Below are 22874 nucleotides of genomic sequence, written 5' to 3' on the forward strand. Positions count from 1 at the left end.
GTCTTTTGTGTAAATTTGAGCCAAGAATATATCCCACAGGAACGACTGTGATCTGTAAGAAAGGGTATCAGAACCTAGACTTCTGCTTTTTGTTTTCTGCTGCTGCTGCTTCTTGTTGCAGCTGCATGGTTTAATTACGTGCTTTTGTTGTTGCTGTTTGTGGTTCATAATGAGTGTGTGTGTGTGTGTGTTTGTGTGTGTGTGGCCCCGAAGTGCACTCAAATGCTGCCAAAACGCATCAAACGACGATATGCACCATTGTCAGAGAGAACACAGAATCCGAGGGGCTTGCCAAAATACAACAGAAGCTGAAAAAAAAAAGTGCCATAGGAGGAAACAACAAAAAAAAAAAAAAAAGATGCATTTCCGGAATCTGGGCCTCTGGCCGCAGTGTTGCATGCCGCGCTTTGAGTGTTCCTGCAGCACGGTCATGCATGGCTAATGGGTGCAGAGAGGGAGCAGGCCATGTGACTAGCTAATTGAAGAAGTTGAGGGAGGCTGTCGGCTGTGTGAAGCTGCACAGAATGTGGCCAAAAATGCACAGATTTATACCGGTATTTTTGTGAAGTTTAAGCCAAAGGAAGAAAGCGAGGATGTACACAAAAAGGGGTGTTAGAGGGGGAGGAGGTGTTAAAACAACAGAGCGGCCGAGTGGCAGAGAGAGACAGAGACGGAAGCTTAAACTCATGGAACCTGGAGACCATCACCACAGTAAGCCCCCCCAGCAAAATTCCCAACAAAAATGCCACAGTGTGGCAAGGCATACGCAGTGAAAGCCCAGGGGGTTGTCGAGGGCGTAGCTGGGAATAGAGTGTTGGGAATAGAAAGAGGACTGCACTCTGGCTGTCTCTCTGGCCATGCCCATGAATGCTTCAAATTCCTCCACAAATGTGTGTCTGTGTGTGCGCCGTCGTATGCCCTCAAAGATATAGCGCCAGCTTATAGGAAAAAGAAAGCAGAATGAAAATAGAAGGAAAGCAGCAGAACCAAAAGGGCGTTAAGTGTGGAAATGATAGATATATTTGTTGGGGAAAAATACACGCATAAATATAAGGAAATTTTCAAGGTGTAGCAGTGTTGGCAAAGACATTTAATAAGCGACAGAAAAAAAAGGAAATCAAAGCGTTTAAATATTATTATGCACATTTATCAGGAAAAAGAACAAACTAATTATAAGACAATGAAACAAGAAACTTCCGCCCTCTTTGGTATTAATATTAAGAAACAGTGTTGGTTAACACGCAACAGAGAAGAAGAAATTTCCATTGGCAAAGCAAAAATTGATGGCAAGTCAAGGCAAATAAAATAAAATAAAAGAATTTCTTATTGAAGTAGGGCGTGGAAACGGGGCTAGGTGTGGGGGTGTGGGGGCGACAATCAACACGGAAAAGGTGTAGAAAATGGGCAGCATTCAACATCCAACATCAATTGAATCTGTGGAATGTACTGCGATGACAAGGGATGACCCATTGGATAATTAAATGTGAGAATAATGTAAATGTCCAAAATGGCCATGACAAATGCTTGTGGCAGAAAGGAAATAAACACCCAATGCGAGCTCAAATCAAATAACGAAAACTCTTAAACAATACACTCCATATATGTATTAAATTAAATAACAAATTTATATTGCTTAGTTTTCGTTTTGTCATTTTGGGTGAACTTTTTTAGAATTTCTTTTGTTTACTTACCTCTCGCTAGCGATGCTTGAATTTCTGGACATGGACTTGGGTGACATCTCAAAGTCGGAGTCGGAGCGATATAGAAATGATTCGCGACGTTGTGGTAAATTCTGTAGAACCAAACCAGCGCTGGGTGAACCGCCCTCAAGCGGTGATCGAGCGCCCTGGCCATTTTCTACATCGAAACTGTAAATACAAAAAAAACAGCAAAACAAATAATGGATTTAGTACAGGTCTATACAGAGATATAAAGTATAGGAAGCAGCCTTTAAAATGATACTGCCGCGGCTCTCTGCTAACAATCTCCCGGGGATGATTGACGGTGGGACGGGTGCTGTAATGATGAAATGTTGGGGGGGGGGGGCTTGCTCAGCAAAACGGAAGCGCGCCTAACAAGGCGCTTTTAAAGTTTCATTTCGTTAGACATATTTTTCGTTTCGTTTTCTTTTTGCCTTTTGCCGCTCTGTGTTCGTTTCTGTTGCTTTTTTTTCGGTCGTTGTCTGCGGCAAAAAGTTTTACTTTCTGGCAAGAAAATTGTTGTAACAACGCCAGAGAAAAGCAGAGCAGGCAGAGCGCAAACGAAAGCAAAAGTCAGTCCCGGCCCGCCCCCGCCCCCATCTCCCCCAAAAATGCGAAAATGTGAAAGGAAAGTTTACTGGATTCTAGAGAGCTGTGGCGGAGTCTTTTTATCGTAAGAGTTAGTAAAAAATTTCCATCAGCAGAATGCCAGCTCATCATTAGGCGGCAACGGCAGCGGCAGCGATGGCGTCTCTACATGGACTTCAATTTGCCGCTCGGCGGCGTCTCGGCAGGCGTAACACCGAACAAACTAAAGAACTTTTAATCCACTGTGGCGCTGTAGAAATTAAACATAAGCGAACGGTCAACAAATAGGAAACCAAGCGGGTAGCCATGCCTTCAACTTAATATTATTTATTTATTTTATTTTTTATTATTTATTTTTTATTATTTATTTATTTATTCATTTATGTTTTTTATATTTTATTTATATTTATTTTTATTTCTATTTATTATTATTTATATTTATTATTATTTCTTTTTATTATTATTTATATTTATTGTTAATATTTTATTTATATATAATCCTTTTTTGCATTATTATTTTAAATGATTAAATTAAAAAAGATATATCCCCAAACGATTTTCCGCTTTCCCTTGCAGTTCATTGACTTTCGTTTTCGCTTTGGTTTTGTATTCAAGTTTTGTTTCATAATAGGTAGAAATAGAAATGGTTATTTTGTTGTTGTTGTTTGGCCCCAAAGGACTGGCAGGCACTTGCCGCAACTTTCTTGCAACACAGCTGGTCGCATATCCTGCCACAGCGCAGCACAGCACAAAGCCCCAAGCCCCCGCCCCGCTACACTCTATACGCTATGCTCCCCCTGCCATTCATTCGCCTTGAAAGGCCTTTCACGCTTTTGGCACAGGGTCGCTTCGGGTTATCGGGGGGGAGGATGGCTGGAAAAGTCGTAAAGAAAAATGATGTTTTAAGTAAAATTTATATCGGGGTCATTAAGTAAACTTGGCACAAAGTTGTTGCCGCTTGTTGCTGTTTCTTTTTGGGCAAGGAGCAAGGGGCAAGGGAGGGAATGAAAGTTATGTGGCACGGGGCATGGGGCATGGTGGCAGGTGGTTGATCAACAATGTCGCCAGTTTCCATGGCATACTTTGTGGCAGCAACAGCAAGAGCAACAGCAGCAAACAGTTTTCAGTTTTCAGTTTCCAGTTGCAGTTTTTGGCTGCTTTTCAGTTGTTTTTCTTTTCTTTTCTGTTTTTTTTTTTTTTTTGTATTTTAATGGCGTAATGGACACTACACTCTGCCACACTCTGCTGCTCCTGCTGCTGCTGCTTCCTTTCCTTCCAGTCCAAAATGAAATGAGAGCGCGCAACAGAATGCCACATGCCACACACAACACAGAAAAGTGCCTGCCACATTGTTGCATTCGTTGTGTGTTTTCTTTTCTCTCGCCCCCATTCCATGAGATGCACTTTCAGTTTGCAGTTTGCCAATGAATTTTGTATGCTGAGTGGATTTGAATACATTCTCATCGAATCGCACACAGCTCAAGCTCATTCCATATTTATTCAGTTGAGTCGATCACAGCCTCATTATTCATTCATTCATTCATTCGTTTGCCATTAATTCCCTGCATTCAGATACTTTTTTCAAGCACAAGCAGCCAACACACCAAGGAGTGTTGCTTGGCTCGTTCTTTTATTCATTTGCAAAGTCCGGCAAATACTTGGCGCCGCTGATTATCCTGACAGACACCATCCTGAGGACCACCGTCCAACTGTCCAACTGTCCACCCGTCCGTTGTGTTAACGCACTCACGACAACAACAACAGCAACAACAGCAACAACAACAATGTAGAAACACTCAAACACTCATAAAGTGTCCTCGGCATCCTGTCAGCAGCAGCGAAACAAAAAGACAAAGCGAAAGAAAAAAGCGAGAAGCGCAAAAACAAAACAAGAAAAAAGTAAAAAGAAAAAGGGGCCAAAAGGAAGACAGGAACAAAAGCCAGCAAGACAATAATCCTGCGAGCGAGAAATTGTGAGAGACAGGACAGGACAGCGAACAAGACCAAGAGCAAGTTGCCACTTGCAACATGAATCGCCTGTCCGGTGCAACACACACACACACACACACACAATTCGCGAAGTTGCAGCAAAGTGCTTTTGCAGCAAGTGTTTTGGCTGGCTGTGTGGCAAGGCACTTAAAGCAACATGAAAGCAACACGGAATTCAATTGAATTTTAAGCAGCCAAAACCCAGCCAGCCTCCAGCCCTCCCCACCCCACCCGTCTACATATTCTATCATTGGGGAAGAGAGAGTACTTCTGCTTGGGCTTTTGGAGGATTGTGGTTCAACAGGAGAGTGCAGACGAGTGCAGTAGGTGTGGCAAATGCCACTCAACTTTGAGCTATCACCTCACCACTTTACAAGCACACATCTTCTACTCGCTACTTGTAGAACCCACGAGTACGAGTATCTTACAGATACATACTACATACACTCTACTGTTCCCCCCATCAAGGCAAGGCGACTTATTATACCCCACTAATCGTACAGTGCCCAAAGACGGGTATATTCCTTCCCATTGCCTTTCAAAGAGATCGGTTAACCCTCATAGTAAAATTGGGTTCACCAGTTGACTCGGTGCATGTACTGACTACGAGCTGGTTCGAAGTGTTCTCGCTATCTTCTACTTTTGGTTGTCCGTTACTCTTTCCCATTCTGTTGCCTGTGTTCGTGTCCTGACTGAGACTCGCTCAGCAAGAAACAAAACAGCGCAATGCTGAGTGAGAGTAGCGAGAATGAGGCCCTGGGGTTACGTCCAAGATAATATTTCTCACAGAAAAAAGTCTTTGCAAGGCTATGAGAAGTCAGTATTTGATATTCGATATATTTTTAAATAATTTTTTAAATGAAAAATATCCACAGCTTATTTTCGTTTAATACTTATTCCACAAGAAGATTGATATTAAATTAAATATTAAATTTAAAATATAAATATTAAATAAAATAAATATTATAATTTTGCTATTACTTTTTCTTCTTCTAAATTTCGTAATGAGTAAAAACTTCGCATTGAGAGGTATCCTCTTAGTTTCAAGTCCGAGCACATAGCCTTTCCCTTTTTGTTCTTGTTGCATTCATGTATGTGTACTTGCAGGCGAACCAAAACACAATTACAGCAGGCAGAAGAAGGCGGAAGAGTGTGCCAAGGAGACAGAGAGAGCGAGGAGAGAGAGCGACAAGAGAGCACTGCGGATGAGTGTACTTCTCACATTTAAGCTGTGACGTGCCGGGTTACCGCCTTAAGCCAGTAGCCGACACATGCCACAACAGTCTCTCCTGCCCCGCCGTTTCAGTGCCGGATTTGGGCGAAAGTCGAAGGAGGAGCAGCAGGCTATGGGAAGAAGAAGATTTTTCATTGTTTTGGGGGGGGGATACGGGAGTGATGGAACGAGCCCATGCCACACCACACCATACCACACCATGGGGCATGTGTGGTGGCAAGGAGAAACGGAAGTGTGCCCGACGGCAGCTCTTCCATGCGCCTAATTATATGTGCAAATAAATGAACGACGCATGCTGATTGTATGAGTGTGTTTTTGTTTGTATGTGTGCGTGTGTGTGTATGTATTTTCATTGTTATTTCCCATAGACAAAAGGTTTCTCCTCAACTTTTCATAGAGAGAGAGGGAAAGAGAGAGACAGAGAGAGAAAGTGCGCTAAGCTCAACGCCCGACGCCAGCTTAATTAGTTTGTTAAAGTCGCGACTAAAACACACATTCACACTTACACTTACATCTACATATAGTACATACATGCATATGTACACATATTTACACACGCAATCATATTCCCACAACATGGGGGGGATTGTGTGGCTGAAAAGTGTTTTGCTACGCCTGTTCCAAGAAGTTCTTCGTCGACAACTTCAACACTTATACATTCACACGCCACTCAGATCTCTGCTCTCTTGTAATCTCTGTTAACAGAGCTTACAGACCTAACCAGTCTACAGCTCACTGTTACTGCCTGCAGTCTCCCTGTACTCTGTTACAGAAAGCCTAACCAGTCTACAGCTACTTCTCAGTCTGTTCCAATTGTAATAGACCTTACAGACTTAACAGTCTACAGCTCACTGTTAGCTATGTCTGCAGATCTCTGCTCTCTTGTAAACTCTGTTAATAGAGCTTACACTCTTAACAGCTCACTGTTAGCTATGCCTGCAGATCTCTGCTCTCTTGTAATCTCTGTTAACAGAGCATACAGACTTAACAGTCTACAGCTCACTGTTACAGCTACAGCTCACTGTTAGCACTCTCTGAGAGCGGCGCTCGCACTCGCTCTCACGATCCACGCGTCTCATATTAAGTATACGTTTGCTTATTACTGAAATATCTTCGACTTACGGCTGCTATCATTAATAAGACACCAGCTGAATCTTTCACGAATCCATCCTCTGACATACTCCTCCATTAATACTGTCATTCACAATATATTCACCATTTTTTTTTTTTTTTTGCTGGTAAGTGGCTTTCTCTTTTTCTCTCTCTCTCTGTTGCTACTGCAGGATGTCTCGTTAGTTCCGAGACCTTGCGTGGAAAAGAGCCAAAACAAATTACCAAAAATTCAAAGACCGAAACGAACTCAAACCAAACCAAAAGCAAAGCGAAAGCAAGTCGAAACCAAAGTAAGTAGAAATGCCCAAAGAAAGAGGCAGATAGAGGGGACAGAGCAACAACCGATTGCAACTCTGAGTGTGAGAAGAAGACGACGAAGACGAAGAACAGGCAGGGGGAACAGACAGAAGCAGAGCAAAAACTGTCACAAGGCCATTAACAAAAGCCGGAGACTGACTGCCACGGAGGATGGATGGCGATGCTGCATGGATGCGGGGCATGGAGAGCCAGCAGCAGCAGCAGCAGCGTCACAAGATGATGGTTTGGTGTGTGACCAGAGGAGGGGGGAACCTACAGACTGTGGGGTAAAAAAAGAAACCAAATTAAAATTGCGAGGCGAAACGAAATGGGAGCAGCCACCCTCTAGCCCCAGCCCCAGCCCCATTCCCTTTAGCCCGCATACCGCGCCAGAATGGCCTACAGCCTGTTACGGCCCTGCCCTGAACTATCACACGATGCGTTTTCCACCGACCAGAATCCACCCCCAATTACATCGATATTTATTTAATCTTGAAGTGCACTCAGAGAAAAATACATATTTCATTTATTTTTGAAATATATTCCATATCAAATTTAAGCATGAAAAATAATATCTATTTATGGCAATAGGAAAAATATTCCATTTCGATATGTGATATATGTATGTAGGTGCTTGCATTAATTTTAGGTGAAAGTGAAATTAAATTAAGTTCAAATTTGTTTTTAAATATTTAAATTTAATATGCAAAATATTTAATACTTAATTTAAATATGAACAATAATCTATTTAATTATGAGAAATATTCATTTTAGCTGTGAAATATATTTAATTAAAATATTGTCACATTAATTTCCAAATAAAAGTAAAAATCACTTTAAATTTTTTGTTTGTTTCTTTGGGTGTAATGAAAATATCTCTGAAAATGTCTTGCCCTGCCCCCGTAGGGCAGGAGAAGTACCCGTACCCGTACCCGTCGGTAGAAAGCGAATGGTGTATCCGAGTACCTTTAATGTTTTTTAAGGCAAGGTGAAATGGATGGTGGATGGATGGCCTGCTGGTAGAGAGATGTGAGGCAGAGTCTGCCTCTGCCCCTGCCCCTGCCACTGCCACTGCCTGTGTGCATGTTGCATAATTTGACAGAGTGATGGCTGAAGATGGGGGCGTGGCAAGGGGCTGTGTGTGTGTGAGTGTGTGTGTACGGGATCCACGCTGATTTTCATTTCATTGCGTCGTCTGCGTCGTCTGCGTCGTCGTCGTTGTCGTCGTGCATTTGATTAACCATCGAAGCAGCTGTCGCCGTCATCTCGCCAAATTGAGCATGTAGCGAAGGCTCTTGGCAACATTCAACGTGCAACGCAGTCGGTCGGTGGGCGGGGGGGGTATAACGAACAATTAAGTACACTAACCAATTGAGGGGTGTTCAAATTGAGTACGGGGATACCCCGGCACTTGGAACTTGATTGGTTTTGCACTTAAGTTCGACTAAAGTTGCAATTAAATGTTGGCTTTGATGGGTGAATATAAAAGACTAGGCAGGATATATAATTTAATTTGAAATTTAATTTCTCAGTCTCAGCTCCGAATTCCATCCAAATGGCAAGCAATTCTTCAATTCCCGAAGAGTATTACCATATTTCGGTTGACTGGGCTGCTGCTGCTGCTGCTGCCGCTCGTCATGCTCGTTTCGCATTTTTAATTAGCGCACCAATTTGACGCACACACATAGATCAGGGGCATGCCACACACAAACACACACACGGATGGGGGGGACTGAGAGTACCTTTATTCACCCAAAATTGGCCACATTTGCAGGCTCTCTCTCCCCCTTTTTGGTTACTTTTTTTTTTTTTTTTGTTGCGGTTGCCCCGAGCGAAGGAGGACTGTTGTTTGAGTGGCTGAAGAGTGGTTGGGAGTGCAGAGGCCCCCCTGGGAACCCTGGCAACCCTAGTCCTTGTTATGGCAACTCTGTTTGAAATGCGAAAACAATCATCGGCAGGGAGAAATGGAAAGTCAATGCTGGCTGAGAATTTCCCATCATCTCAGTGTAGTTCAGAAATTCTCACCGCACCGCACAGCTCTCTCTCTCGCTCTCTCTCTCACTCTGTATCTCCTCTTCTTCTCTTCGCTGGAGAATCTGTTTTGGGGCTGGCTGGAAACTGGAAATGAAGGCCCACGGCAAGTACGGGGTAACGGCAACAGCTGCCAATACGTCCCTGTGCGAGGATGTGCGCAATTTCAGCACTCGGCGACGCAACATTCTCTATCTGATGCATCGGTATCTGATGGAGAACGGCTACTACAGCAGCGCGGAGGCCCTCAAGGGGGAGGGCAGGCTGTCGGACGAGTACGAGCTGTGCGACAACATCGATCTGGATGCCATGTATCTGGAGTATGCGAGCTTCTTCAACATGAAGTTCGGCAAGTATCCGCGCATCCTCAAGAAGATGGGACCCAAACTGAAGGTGGAACTATCGAAGAGCCAGCCAGGGGCAGGAGCAGCAGCAGCAGCAGCAGCAGGTGGCAAGGCCCAGCCACAGGGAGTGCTGAAGCCGCCACAACAGGAGGCCACGATGGGCAATTGGCATGTCGGTGTGGGCGCTGCCACAGCTGCGGCTGCTGCCAGTTTGAATAACGATGCACCGCACCAGCAGCAGCAGCAACAACAGCAACGGAACGAGAATGGTATTGGTAATGGTAATGGAAATGGCAATCCACCACAGTTGCACATCAAGAAAATGGCCACAGCCGAGTGCGGCAGCAGCAGCAGCAGCAGCACGGAGCTGCAGCTACGCATTAGCGACATCGAGCACGGACACTCGGGGGGCGACGATGCCCTGTTCTCGTCCCTCGACTGGCAGCTGCTGGCCGAGCTGGTGAAGACCACGATACTGCGGGAGGACACACCGTTGCGTTGGTCCGATGTGTGCGGCAATCAGCGGGCCATTGAGCTGATCAAGGAGGCCGTCATCACGCCCATCGAGTATCCGCAGCTGTTTGCCCACGGCCTGAAGCCGTGGCGCTCGCTGCTGTTGCACGGGCCGCCAGGCAGCGGCAAGACCTACCTGGCCAAGGCCCTCTATGCGGAGACCCAGGGCCAGGTGACCTTCTTCAATATCACGGCCAGCATTATGGTGAGCAAGTGGCGCGGCGAATCGGAGAAAATACTGCGCGTACTGTTCCACATGGCCGCACGGCGTGCCCCGTCGGTGATATTCTTCGATGAGATCGAGAGTTTGACGTCGAAGCGGGACCGGGCCACCGATCACGAGTCCTCGAAGCGCTTCAAGAACGAACTGCTGCAGCTGCTCGACGGCATGGAGCACACCCTCAAGGGCGTCTTTGTGCTGGCCAGCACCAATCTGCCCTGGGACATTGACGAGGCCTTTCTGCGTCGCTTCGAGAAGAAGCTGCTCGTCCAGCTGCCCAGCCAGGCGGAGCGCAGCGCCCTCATCAGCCGCCTGCTCGGCGCCAGCGTCAGTCTGAGCGGCCGCCTGCTCGAGCAGCTCGTTGCGATCTCCGATCAGTTCACCGGCGACGAGATCCGTTTGGCCTGCAAGGAGATCAGCATGCAGCGTGTACGCTGCGCCACGCGCGGCATGCCACAGCCAAAGGAGTCGCCCGCCAAGGAGTCGCAGGCCACGCTGGAGGCCAACCTCGAGAAGGCCTTCCGGCAGGTGCGACCCCTCAGCCAGAAGCTGCTGGCCAAGCACGAGCAATGGCAGCAGGACAATGGCTCCTGATTGCAGCTTTTTACAGCATTTTATTTTATTTTCTTTTATTTTCTATATTTTTTTTTGCTGTTAATAAATTGTTTTTAAATAAAGTTTCGCCCCGTTAATTCTTTGTATTACCTGCCGGTGGTACGTCGCCTGGCTCCCGCGATGGTCATCCGTGACACGTAGCGTCGTATGCGGCCGCTCGAGCGTCGCTGCTGTGTGCCGCTGGGTGCTGCAGCTCCACCTGCGCCTCCACCTCCGCCTCCGCCTCCGCCAGCGGCATTCACCGACCGAATGCTGTACTCCGTGGTGGTGGAGCTGCGCCTATCGCTGCTCATCACATCAGAGCAGAGGGACGAGGACATAATGGAGGCAGCCGAGCGTCGCTTGCCCCCAGCCCCTGGCCCAGCACCGGTAAAGGTGCCACCGCCACTCGACGAGGTGGTGGTGGCCGAACTGTCCGAGCGGGAGAACAGGGAAGAGCGCTTGCTGCGGTTGCAGCTGCCACCCGGTCCGGTGGCATCCTGTATGTTGCTGTAGAACTCCTCGGTCTCCCGGTCGTACGTCTCGTCCTCGTCATCGTCCAGTCGCGGCCGTTCCTCATCCTCCTCGAACTCCTCGGCCTCGGCCTCCGTGGCCATGGTATCGCTGCGCTGACTGAGACCCGCCCGCCGTCCGCCATTGGAGAGAGACGACGACTGCTGCTGCTGCTGCTGCTGCAGCTGGTAGTACTCGTGGTAGTCCCTCGATCCGCGCGACCGACTGCTCGTACCGGTGCCGGTGCCGGTGGTGCTCAGGTGGCGGTACGGCGCGGAGCTGGAGTTGCTGGTGGTGCTGAGGGAGTGCCGCTTATTGCTTCCCGGTATGGGTTCAGCATGGCTTCCATTTCCAGCTGATGCAATGGCCGTGGCCGTGGCCGTTGCCGTGGCCGGGGCAGCTTCCCCATCGCCGTCGCTTTCGCCTCCACCGACGCTGCCGCTGAAGGTGACTTCATGGAATTTGGAGGATTTGCGTCTAGCCCGGGGCAAAGCCTCTCCTGTGCCAGTTCCCATGGAGATGGAGGGACGTGGTCGATTGTTATTATCCAGGTTATGCTGCTGCTCCTGCTCCTGCTGCTGCTCCTGTTGCTGCTCCTGCTGCTGCTCCAATCCTTCGGCTGGGGTCAGGGTCAGAGCCAGGGGCTGTCTGTGGCCCCCGCGACGACGGCTCCAGGGGAAGGCGCGTATAAATGCAAAGATGATGAAGAGCGTGGCAATCATGGCGTTGCTTCAAGATGAATATGGGAGAGAGCTCTCCGCTGCTGCCCGTCAGATCTCTTTCATCTTTCGCTTGCACTTTGCGCGATTATTTATTTCGATTTATTTACGATTTATTTACGATTTTTAATTGGTTCAATTTGTTTGTTTTATTTCGTTTCGTTGCGTTACGTTTCGTTTCGTTTGGTTTTGTTTTGTCTGGGCATCAGCATAATCCTCTGCTGCAGATATGACAGACGGAGATGAGAACGGAACCGGAAGCACACACACGACACACGACACACGAGCAGAGTGGCTGAGTGGCTGAGTGGCAGTGCAACTGACAGGCGCACGTGGCAGGCAACAAATAACTTTGAAGCCACTGTAACGAGTCTCCCCAGTCTCTAGCTGTGGCTGTATTATGCATCCGTATCTGTCTCTGACTGACTGCCTGACTGACGGACTGACGGACTGACTGATAAACTGTTGAGATTTAGCCACAGCCAACACTGACGTTCGAGGGAGTCTGGTCTGATTTTATGCGCAATTTTGATGGCGATGCGAGAATATTATGATAATCAATGCACAATTATTGCACCCACAGTATACACAGATACGGAGATACGGAGAGACACACAACCCTGCAAGAGGACAAAGGACCATCGCAGGGGGGCATGGAATGGCTCCTGCCTCCTCCTCCTCTCTGTTTGACAAGAGAACGGACCTAAAACCCGTAAGGATAAGGCGCTTTGTTGCTGTTGTTGGTGAGGATGATGAGGATGATGATGATGAGGATGATGGTATCCTTCCACTCTGTTACAAGTAGAAGCTACTTTTTAGTTTATCCATAATTGAAATGATTTAACAATGAGATGGCTGGATCTCTGGCTGGCTGGCTGGCTGGCTGGCTGGCTGGCTGGCTGGCTGGCTGGCTCTCTGGCTGGCTGTCTGTCTGTCCGACAAGGAGGTCAGGGATTAAGGTCACTTACGGCAGGAGACAGCCAGAGACAATGTGCAGACCAATTTGTGCAATCACTTTGCCAATTACCATTTCTTTTTTCAAGTTCACGATTAACCAAAATGGAAAAGGAAAACGGCAATATGAAGCGAAGGAGGCAGCATGTCCTAGAGTAGATTTGCTAGCAAATTGCAACAGTGAATGTTGCATGTACATATGTATTTGCCCGTCAGTCAATCGAGAGCTGAAGATGCAGCAGACAAACAGGTGGAAGATGCAACGCACGGGCATTCTCTTTGGCAGCATTCACTTGTGCGTCCCGAGTCGAGCATCAGTGTGGGGGAGCAAGAACGTCAGTCCGTGTTAAGGTTCAAGGACAACAGTGAAGCGAAGTGCCCACGCCCACTTGTGGCGGGAATGGGAGAGGGAGAGTGAGAGTGAAAGCCCACGGCAAGTGAGAGGCCACTTAATTGGCCATCAAATCAAGGTCAGTCGCAGATGCCTCTGCAGCCTGCAAATTTAAAAACAAACTCGATTGCCTTTAATTAAAGCTATCACAAAGCTGGCACTGGCAGGCACTAGCATTGCGTTGCGTTGCGTTGCAAATTCTTATGGAAGATGCAAGATGGCAGAGTGGAGGAGCAAGAAGAAGCAGCCACCAAGTGATGTCTCTCACTCGGCTGCACCTGCCGCGCCACGCACTACTTTTTAATTTGTTCAAATTGCATTAAAAGGGGGGCAAAAAATAGAGAGAGCTCAGAGGCAGAGACTGGAAGGTGGAGGGAGGGGAAACGGGCCACATCTAAAGTGAATTAAGTGCAGTAAAAACGCTTTTCCTCTACGAGTATATATATGTACATATATCCTCCCTCCCATATTGTATATCTGTGTGTGTGTGCGAGTGATGAGGCTGCTTGGGGGAAGATCTACAAGCAAAAACAAAAAATGCGTGTCGGAAATGCTCTGCCTTTAAAAATACAAAACCCCTCCTTGGGATTTCTCATTAAAAACTACTAGTATTATTTCTTGAGTAGAATATAAAATATAAATAATATAAATATTAATATTAAAAAAATAATATAAATATTAATATTAAATAAATAATATTTATATAAATATTAAATAAATAATACAAATATTAATATTAAATAAATAACATAAATATAAATATTAAATAAATAATACAAATATTAATATTAAATAAATATAATAAATATTAATATTAAATAAATAATATTAACATTAAATAAATAATATAAATATAAATATTAAATAAATAATATATATATAAATATTAATATTAAAAGTAAAGTCAAGACGAAATCCCCCTTACAGTTCGAGGACTAGGCTGCAGTCTTCCGCTCCTGCCTTGGACTTTTCTTGGAAGTGCATACATATATGTACATATAGCATTTGCAGCGCCATCTAGGCCGCATTACAGGTACTATGCATGGCCAGGGGCGAGTGTGGGGGGCGGAGTAGTTCGGTTTCTGTTTTTGCCACTGTGGATGTGGATGTGGCTGTGTGGGGGTCTTGCTTCTGTGGTGTGGAGCTCATCTTGTGGCTTGCTTATCGCATCGGGCACACATTGCCCCCCTACCCACCGCCCACCGCCCACCGACCCACCACCCACCACAGGCGTTGTGGGTGGTGCTCTCTAAGTGTTGGTAAACAAGCTAGAAACAGGGGCATCGTTCTCTCTCCCGCTCCCCCTGGTTGCAGCAGGGGGAAAGGACCCTGGGGCGATGTTTTGCTACTTTCACAGCGACTGCGCCTGGTCCGGCAAACACACATAAACAACACACACACACACACACAAATATTTCCTTTCAATTTTTTCTCATTTTTTTCTGTTTTATTTTTTTTTTTTTGCTCTCTGTTGCTTTTCCTTCTTTTCTTTGGCAACTAATTCCACATTCTATATAACATATACATATATATCTATATATATATGTGTGTGTGTGTGTGTGTGTGTGTGTGGGCAGCATCTCAGGCAGGCAGGCAGTCAGGCAGTCAGGCAGCCAGGCAGTGCTGGTGGCATGCCCCAATCCATAGACCTTAGATCCCCAACGCTTTGTTTCGTTTCTCTTTCGCTCTCGGGGGCTAAATTTAAGTAGCAACAAATCACTTCATTGTTTGCGTGTTTACATAATATTTATACATCGTATACATCTCTCTCTCTTTCTCTCTCTCTTCTCTCTCTGCCCCCCTCTTTGTGTCTGTCTCTGCCTGGCTTTCCCTCCCTTTTTGTTTTCTCCAAGTGTTGACATAGTGTTTCATTAATAAAAATGCTGCCTGTTTCCCCCACCCCCACCCCTTCACTACCAACCTCTCCAAAAAAATCGAAATCCCGTCAGACAACAGGAAAAACTTTCAGACTGCACAGTCGCCCAAAAAACAGAAACAGCAAAAAAAAAAGGACCCGAGACCAGTTCCAAAAAAAAAAACGCGAAGAGAACTCTGGCAACGGGATGGAAGGGTTATCCCAGCTTACAAAAAAAAAATGAAACGGAAATCTGCAAGCCGAGGGCTGAAATACCCTAGAATCTGGCAGTGCTGCACAAGCGAATGCTGCAAAAGAGAATGCCCAAGAATCGGAAAAAATAAACCCCAGTACCACAGGCATTGCCTGTGCATGACTCGATGCGAAATTCTCAAATCGTATATTGATTTTGAATGCTCCAAACATAGCTGTTGAAAGGCAACCCTGCCTGATTCAGAGGAGAGTAGAACAAGAGTTCCAAAAGGTGGAACAGATTGCGAACAAGTCCGTAAGCAGAGAGCCACCCAAAATGCTGCTGCTGTGTAGTCGGTATTCTGCATTCTGTATGTGTGTTCTTTATGGATTAAGTGCTTAAAAACCAGAGAGAAAAACAGTAGCTTCAGTCGCTGTAAAACAAAGAAGGAAACCAAACAACAAAAAAAAACGCACAAAGATTTTCGATATATTAAAATGAGGCTTTATATAATCGTTAGAGCAAAATATAATCAAAGAGAGATGCAGATGCAGATGCAGATGCAGATGCAGAGAGAGAGAGAGAGACCCCTTTAACCCCTTAAGATGCACTTAAATATCTAACGCTAAAATGCATCAATTTGAGGCGTTTTCCGACTAGGGGTGGGCTTGGCAGTGGTAGGGGTCCCAGGGTTGATGCCGCTGTGTGTGTGTGTGTGTGTGTGTACAATCCATTAACAACATCAGTACCCCCGCGCCACGCCGAACCGTACAGATGCAACCCCATCAGCATCAGCATCAACATCATCATCATCAGCCCTAATATCCTCCGGCCACGGCTACGGCTACGGCTACGTCATAAATAATGTTCTCTCTTTAGGATCCGCATCCTGCATCCGCCTGGTACCGCCCCTCCCCCTACCCGTATCCCTCCCCCTACCACACTGCTTAATGCAAAACATCTTTCAAAATATGCGCATAGTTTCGGCCAGAGGATGGGGCTGGTAGATGCAGGCAGGGGGGTCGGCGGCACAAAATATTTAAAGCACAATGCATGGGGCATGGGGCATTGGGCATGCGGCATGGGGCATGGGACATGTGGCGTGAGGCATGAGCGGCATAATGGATAAAATATTTGGCAAACATTTCGAATGGGGCGAGAAGAGATATTTAACCATCCGACCGACCAGCCAACCGCCACCCGCCACCACTTTCCGATTTAAGCAAACTTTCAACGCATGAAATGTTCACCATTAAATTGTTGGCGAGGGAGCGGCAGGCCCCCATTGACTGCTGGAAGGACACCTCTACTTTAATCATTTACATATTTCTAATTTCTAATCGCTTTTCACATTTATTTCACAGGGCATGTCATTCCCGCTCTCTCTCTATCTCTATCTCTTGTCAAAAATTGCATTCAATATGCACGTTCTTATCCCTCCCCTGCAGCATCAGCTGGGTGGCTGCCTTCTCCTTTCTGTCTGACTTTTATGCGTGGTTTTTTTTATGTTTGTTTCAGCTCTGGCAGTTTACGTGGCTCTCCGTTCCTCTGCTGGCCAAGACAACTGGCTACTGGCTGCTGGCTCCTGGCCATGTCTGTGCCCCCCTGCCCATTGTCGTCTGCGTTATTTCCTGGTCTCTCTCTCTCGCTCTCTCTCTCTCCCGCTCTGATGTGTCAGTGTTTGTTGGTCCCAGCTGCAATTTGAGGCTTTTGTATTTTGCCCAGCCAAGAAAGTGCCAGTGGGTGGCCAGGAAGCCAGAGGGCCGGAGGTGGCGAGGTGATTGGAAATGGAAATCCGAATCGTGACGATGATGATGCGGCCAAATGCCGATGATTGTTGGCTGCCTGATGATGATGATGATGATGATGATAGCCTTTGGCGAATGCCATTCTCTTTGGGGGGGGGTTATCTGGGTTTGGTCTCAATGCAAATACTGACCAAATTAGTGTCAAAACGTATTGACTACACACACACACACACACACAGGGAGGGACACAGTGGGACACAGTGGGACACAGTGGGGATACACACACACACACATGCACAGTTAATGGCATTGCAATTTGCGTTGCATACTCGTACATACATACGTACATACATATGTGTGTCAAAAGTGTGCTGCATGCCACACACACAGCTCTTACTCTCCCCTCCCTCTCTCTCTCTCGCTGTCTCGCTGTCTGCTTTATGTGCTATGCATTTTTAGCTAACACACTTAACCCACTTGCCACGCCCCACTTGCCACACATGGCCTTATGTCCCTCCTCTCCCCACTGTGTCTGTGTGTGTTGCATAATTCACGAAAAATGTGAAAGTTTTCTCCACTTTAAAAAGCAACCAAAATAGAGAGACAGAGAGAAGAGAGAGAGAAAGATTGCAATTTAATTATGTGTACGAAAATATAATTAAGATGTAAAAGTGTTGGCAAATCATGTTAGACAGGGCAGGGCAGTGCGGGGGTGGGGGACACACTGTCCAGCAGGCCAGGCCACACACATTTTGAGTGTGTGGGGGTGTGTGTGTGTGTCCTTTGAGTTATTTTCTTGTTGCGGCAAAGTTTCAAGCAAACTTTTCCTTTGCCTACGCTTAAGCGGATTAGTTGGATGGGGATGGGGATGGAAAATTGATTGAATCAGAAATTTTACGAAATTTAAGAGAAAACAAATTCAATGTGCTCCTACGATAGATTCCCCCGCTCTCTCTCTCTCTCTCTCTCTAGTTTATTTACAGCCTCTACTCAAACTCAAATTACATCTCTTTTTTTGTAGAGTTTAATCCAATTTCGGATTATATCTGCAGTCCGAATATAAAGGTGAAATGCTTCAACCAAATCCCAAGCCAATGCAACTGTTCTCCTGTGTCCGTTTGCTTATGGAACATTTGAACAGCACATAACCTCACACTTCCAGCACTGCCATTCATTCATTCAGACTCCTGCTCCTCCAGCTTCCTCGCACTTTTCCACTCTTTAGGCTCTTCAGCTTGAGCCTCTCTCCCTGTCACCCAGCTTCATCATCGATTGCCTTTCATCTTGCTTTATGAGTTGTAATTCCTTTTGTCGCTGCAAATTGAATGGCGCACCAATGACGTCACAAGCAGAAAGGAGCCAAAGGTGGTGGGCGGAGCGCTGAGGGAGCCAGTAAAATGGCCAAACATTAGACGGAAAGACATTGAGAATTGTCATATAAAAATAGCTTTCATCCCCCGTGCCAGTCCCGTGCCCAGCCCCTGCCGCAGCCCCTGCCACAGCCCCTGCAACAGCCCCTGCGGCTGTGCGCCACTGAAATTGAAGCCACTAAAATTCCCCATTTGCCACCTCTAGCAAGAAGTCTTTTGACAATTAAATGATGCCAGCGAGAACAATGAAAGAAACGACTAAAGCAAGAACGAAGGAGGCAGCAGGCAGCAGGCAGGGGACAGGAGACAGCCCACAGCTGAGGCATCTTAAAAATGTGCGTGGCAGAGGAGCAGCAGCAGCTACATACATACTACATACATATATATGTACATATATATATATATATATATTTTAGGAGTGGGTGCCTTTAAATGACGTTGCTTTTAGCGCTGTGCCACTGGCTCTGCCACTGCCTTCGTCGAGGCGAAACTCAATTAAATGTGACAGTGGAAAATGGTGCTGCTGCTGCTGTTGCTGCCTAAAAGTATGCTTTATGTAAAAGCTACACAACCTGATGGAGGGACCAGGAGGATCACGAGGCTGGCTTTGCCACGTGGCTGGGCAGCCGCCAGGTGTGTCACACACTCGACTCGCGCGGGACTCCCACCCCCCCGCCGCCAGCAACCACCGTGCACCATCGCCTTTAATTTCATCAACTTTTCCAAAGTGTTGCCTACTTTTTGAAGCGCAACATTTCCGACGAAAACAACAACAAAAAAAAAACAAAAACACTAAACTGAATTTTCGTTGGAAAGTCCATTTTCCATTTTCCATTCTCCATTTTGCCGTATAAAATAGAATTTAAAAGCAGCCAGGTAAAATAATCTACAAACATGTGGAAAGAATTTCGTTCACCAACGTTCAACAAAGTGTTGCACACTTTCCGGTGCATTGAAAATTTAGCAAATATTTCAGTGAAAATTCTGTACTAAATATACAGAATATACAGGGTGGGGTGGGGAGGGTTAGGGGGGTGGGTGTTAAATGGGTGCAATTAAAAGCAACTTGAACTTTAATTGGAGCAACATTTCCAGAGAAAAATCAATTTGCATTTCTATGGGGAAAACTACGTTTCGGTACTCGTACAATTACGAGTAACTCCCATTGTTCATCGCACAAATATTACTATGGAAGTATTGAGTTCTCTGGCAATAATTACACAAAGCACAAAACTGAATCAGTAATTGGAATGCAAGAGAACAGCGGCTGATCTGAGCTGAATGTATCCATCGCATCCCAGGGCCCACACATCATTATAGAATTCAGGCCAGTCAGTTCCTTTAATTGAAGTGAACAAATATTATTGGAATAATCCAGAGTCTAGGGGGCATGTCTCTGCTCAACACTCAACGAGGGAAGGAAGAACGCGTATTCGAAATATTGAATAAAATATGCGATGCAGATTAAAGAGACTTTCCCGCCGCTCTCTCTCTCTCTCAGTCTTCAGTCACTTTCTCTGGCACACAGACACAAGTTTGTGTGTGTGTGTTTTAGGAGGAAGCTTTTGCGCCATCAGCGTTTTCATCTTTATCGCTCGGGAATGGCAGGCAGCAGCTGCCAATAAGCAACGATTATGCTTGTAGCTACAATCGACTGCTGCCTATCTGTATGTGCTGTATGTATCTACGTATCTGTGTGTATGTATCTGTGTATGTGTATGCGTGTTTGGTAATGGTTCTGTCTGTGTCTGTAAAGACAACAAAAATTGCATGAAGCACTCAAGTCAGGCACAGAGAGCCGAGCCTCAAAGCCAATGCCTCTCTGTACTGTTCTGCTTTCTTCTCTCCATCCATGTGTATCTGTCTGTGTCTGTGTGTGTGTGTGTGTGTGTGTATCTGTGTGAGCACATTGATAGCACTTGTGAGGCGTTATAAACTGCAAGCAGTTACAGAGCCATGAAAAAAGGTTGGAAGCCAGGAATGTTACCAGAAAAAAAAAAAAGAAAACGAAGAAAAAAAACACTGACCCAAAAGGCATTTTTTTTTTCGCCTTTAAAGAAGGCAAAAAATATATAAAATAAAAAGGAAATTGTAAATAAAACAGGGACACAAAGAGGACACAGACAAAGAGACAGACAGACACCGACAGGGAGACGGAGGGAGAGGGAGAGAGAGTGGTGTGTGTGTGTGTGTGTGTGTGAGGGGGGAGGGGGAAAAAAGGAATTCCTTTGGCAAATCAACTTTTGCTTCTATGTACAATTTAAATATTGCAAACATGTGAAAAACGAGCCTCATTTCCATGGAGCTGCCGCTCCATGAATGGAAAAGCAACGGCCAAAAGACCGGAAAATTCCTGATGAAACAATTTTTAGCAAAATGCGTAAATTGTGAAAATTCCTTTGGTTTTTTTGTTTCTCGAATTTTCATTTTCATTTGCGTGTCGTTTAGGATATTTAATGGTTTTTTATTTTTTATTTTAGCTGTGATTACTTTTATGATCTTTTTTTGGTATCTTTAAATCTACTAAACCGTCTATTGCCTGGCCATAATTATGGGATATGGGATAAAGCCCTAGAGGGGAATCCCTGACTGCTACGCTTTGCTCCGGCCTTCGTTCATTTAAAATTAATCTCCGCATTTTAATACCAAATTAAACGCCGCAAAGTATGCAGCAAAATTAAAACTATTTGCCACACACATTTTCATTTATTTAATTATTCATTGGGCATCCCAACAGCAAAACAACTTAATTAGTTTATGATCATTTAATGCACTCCGCCAAATGTGCGCCAAATAGTTGGGGGGGGGATGCTTGGGGAGACCCACCACATGGTGGTCGAAAATGGGCAGCAGGGCAAACCCCTTCACGCTCTACCTAGCGTCTGCTGTCTCCTGTCTCTGGCCATGTGTGTGTGTGTGCATAAATTAAATTAAAATTAAATGTTTAAAAAAGACAGAGGAGGAGAGAGAGAGAGAGAGCATCCTTAGAGCTGGAGGAAGCGGCTTGGCAGGAAGCATTGACTCCTCAAGGCTCAGTGCTCAACTCCGTCTCTCACTCTACATTCAACCCAATTGCCTTTTACCTTTGGGCATAATTAACACGCAACGTGTGGCAGATTGTGGGGGGTACGCAGATGGATAGGCGTGGCAGGTGATTACATACTTAATGCACACGCACGACAGCGAGAGAGGCAGACACACACACACGCACACACACAGAGAATGTGCGGCTTAAAGCTCTTAATTGATCGTTTTATATGGGTAACTATAATGTGCTTAAGGGGCGCTTTAAACAACAGCAGCAACAACAGCAATATATGAAAAAAAAAAAAGAAAACAACAGAAAAAAAAACGCCACAGTGGGAGCATCGAAGGACGATGATGATTTCTGTAAGCCGTTGAGCATTTATTAAAATTAAAAGCAGTGGCTGTGGCAGTGGCAATGGCAGGGGCAGGGGCAAAAGCAAATCGAAATGTGGCAGTGGCAGCAGCAGCAGAAAACAACCGGCAGCTTCCTCTTTGGGGTCTCTTTTGGAGGCTGGCCCCTGCTTAACGGGGCAAAATCCGTTAACAGGGCACAATAAGACCATTACAAAACCCATCTTCCTACACTGCGCCTTCGCCACCGCCACCGGCACCGCCACCGCCTGCCCTCCACTTTACTTATGGCTTTTTATAGCACGTTGATTGCTGGTCCACAGCCCAAAATGAAAATGAAATGGAAAAGAAATTGAAAATGCCCAGCAAGCAGCCGACCAGAATGATATCATTCGTGTGGGAAAGAGACGCAGTCAGACAGACAGATAGAGACAGAGAGAGAGAGAGAGAGAGTCGGCCCGATAAGTAGGTGGAAATCCCTTCAGGATTTTACCAGAAGAACATAAAAGAGTTGCCCATCACACATACACCCCCCACACACACATACATACACATACACGGAGAGAAAGACAGACAGACAGACACACAGACACACAGACATGCTCGTGGATATCCATTCAAAGTACAGTCCACGTCTGCTGCTGCTGCCTCTGCTGCTTATGCTCCGATTGTTGCACGTTGCCATTTCCACCGATGCTTTTTAATTTGTTTACACACTTTCATTCGTTTTAATCTTGAAAATACTCGATTCGATAAATGGGTACACCATTTACTGCCCCAATATTTACTGTTCTCTCATTCATGGAAAACCTTCAAAAATCGAAGTTTGAGTTTTAGCTAACAAAGTTTGATATTTTTTAAATATTTTGTGTTATTCCTGCATCCCAAATATATATTTTCCATCAAGTGAAAAAGCTTTCTTCTGCTTTGTTCATCATCGACTGACCGTGGCCATTTTCCATTCCTGCACATCGTTTTCTCGGCATTTTCGTTGGGCAATATAAAAATATATATCATGCATATATCATGCATATATTTCCAACTGCAGAGAATGAGCAACGGAGTGGCAGTGGGCAGTGGCAGTGGGCAGAATAAAAATTAAATGCGTATAAAAATGGAATTAGAAAATA

The 22874-nt window shown here is 45.7% G+C and overlaps 2 protein-coding genes across 10 annotated transcripts in view; one reads left to right on the top strand and one right to left on the bottom strand.

Moving 5' to 3' along the window:
- Positions 1 to 22874, bottom strand: part of LOC111067023 (cAMP-specific 3',5'-cyclic phosphodiesterase) — a 129323-nt gene that overhangs the window by 23476 nt on the left and 82973 nt on the right. For 7 of the 9 annotated variants that reach the window (XM_022356035.2, XM_022356037.2, XM_022356036.2 and 4 more), the window contains one exon: positions 1692 to 1868. In XM_022356035.2, the coding sequence (XP_022211727.2) occupies positions 1692 to 1868 (177 nt within the window). Of the gene's footprint in view, positions 1 to 1691; positions 1869 to 10734; positions 11932 to 22874 lie in introns of those variants that run through there. The other 2 variants (XM_022356042.2, XM_022356041.2) reach the window with 1 other exon arrangement.
- Positions 8913 to 10681, top strand: LOC111067026 (katanin p60 ATPase-containing subunit A-like 2). Its single transcript, XM_022356048.2, has one exon. The coding sequence runs from the start codon at positions 9046 to 9048 to the stop codon at positions 10621 to 10623; it is 1578 nt and encodes a 525-aa protein (XP_022211740.2). The 5' UTR covers positions 8913 to 9045; the 3' UTR covers positions 10624 to 10681.

This window comes from Drosophila obscura, unplaced genomic scaffold (genome assembly GCF_018151105.1).
Source record: "Drosophila obscura isolate BZ-5 IFL unplaced genomic scaffold, ASM1815110v1 contig_73, whole genome shotgun sequence".
Lineage (NCBI taxonomy): Eukaryota > Metazoa > Arthropoda > Insecta > Diptera > Drosophilidae > Drosophila > Drosophila obscura.

Excerpts from the sequence above, each read along its gene's own strand:
- LOC111067026 (XM_022356048.2), top strand. The coding sequence starts at position 9,046 with ATGAAGGCCCACGGCAAGTACGGGGTAACGGCAACAGCTGCCAATACG.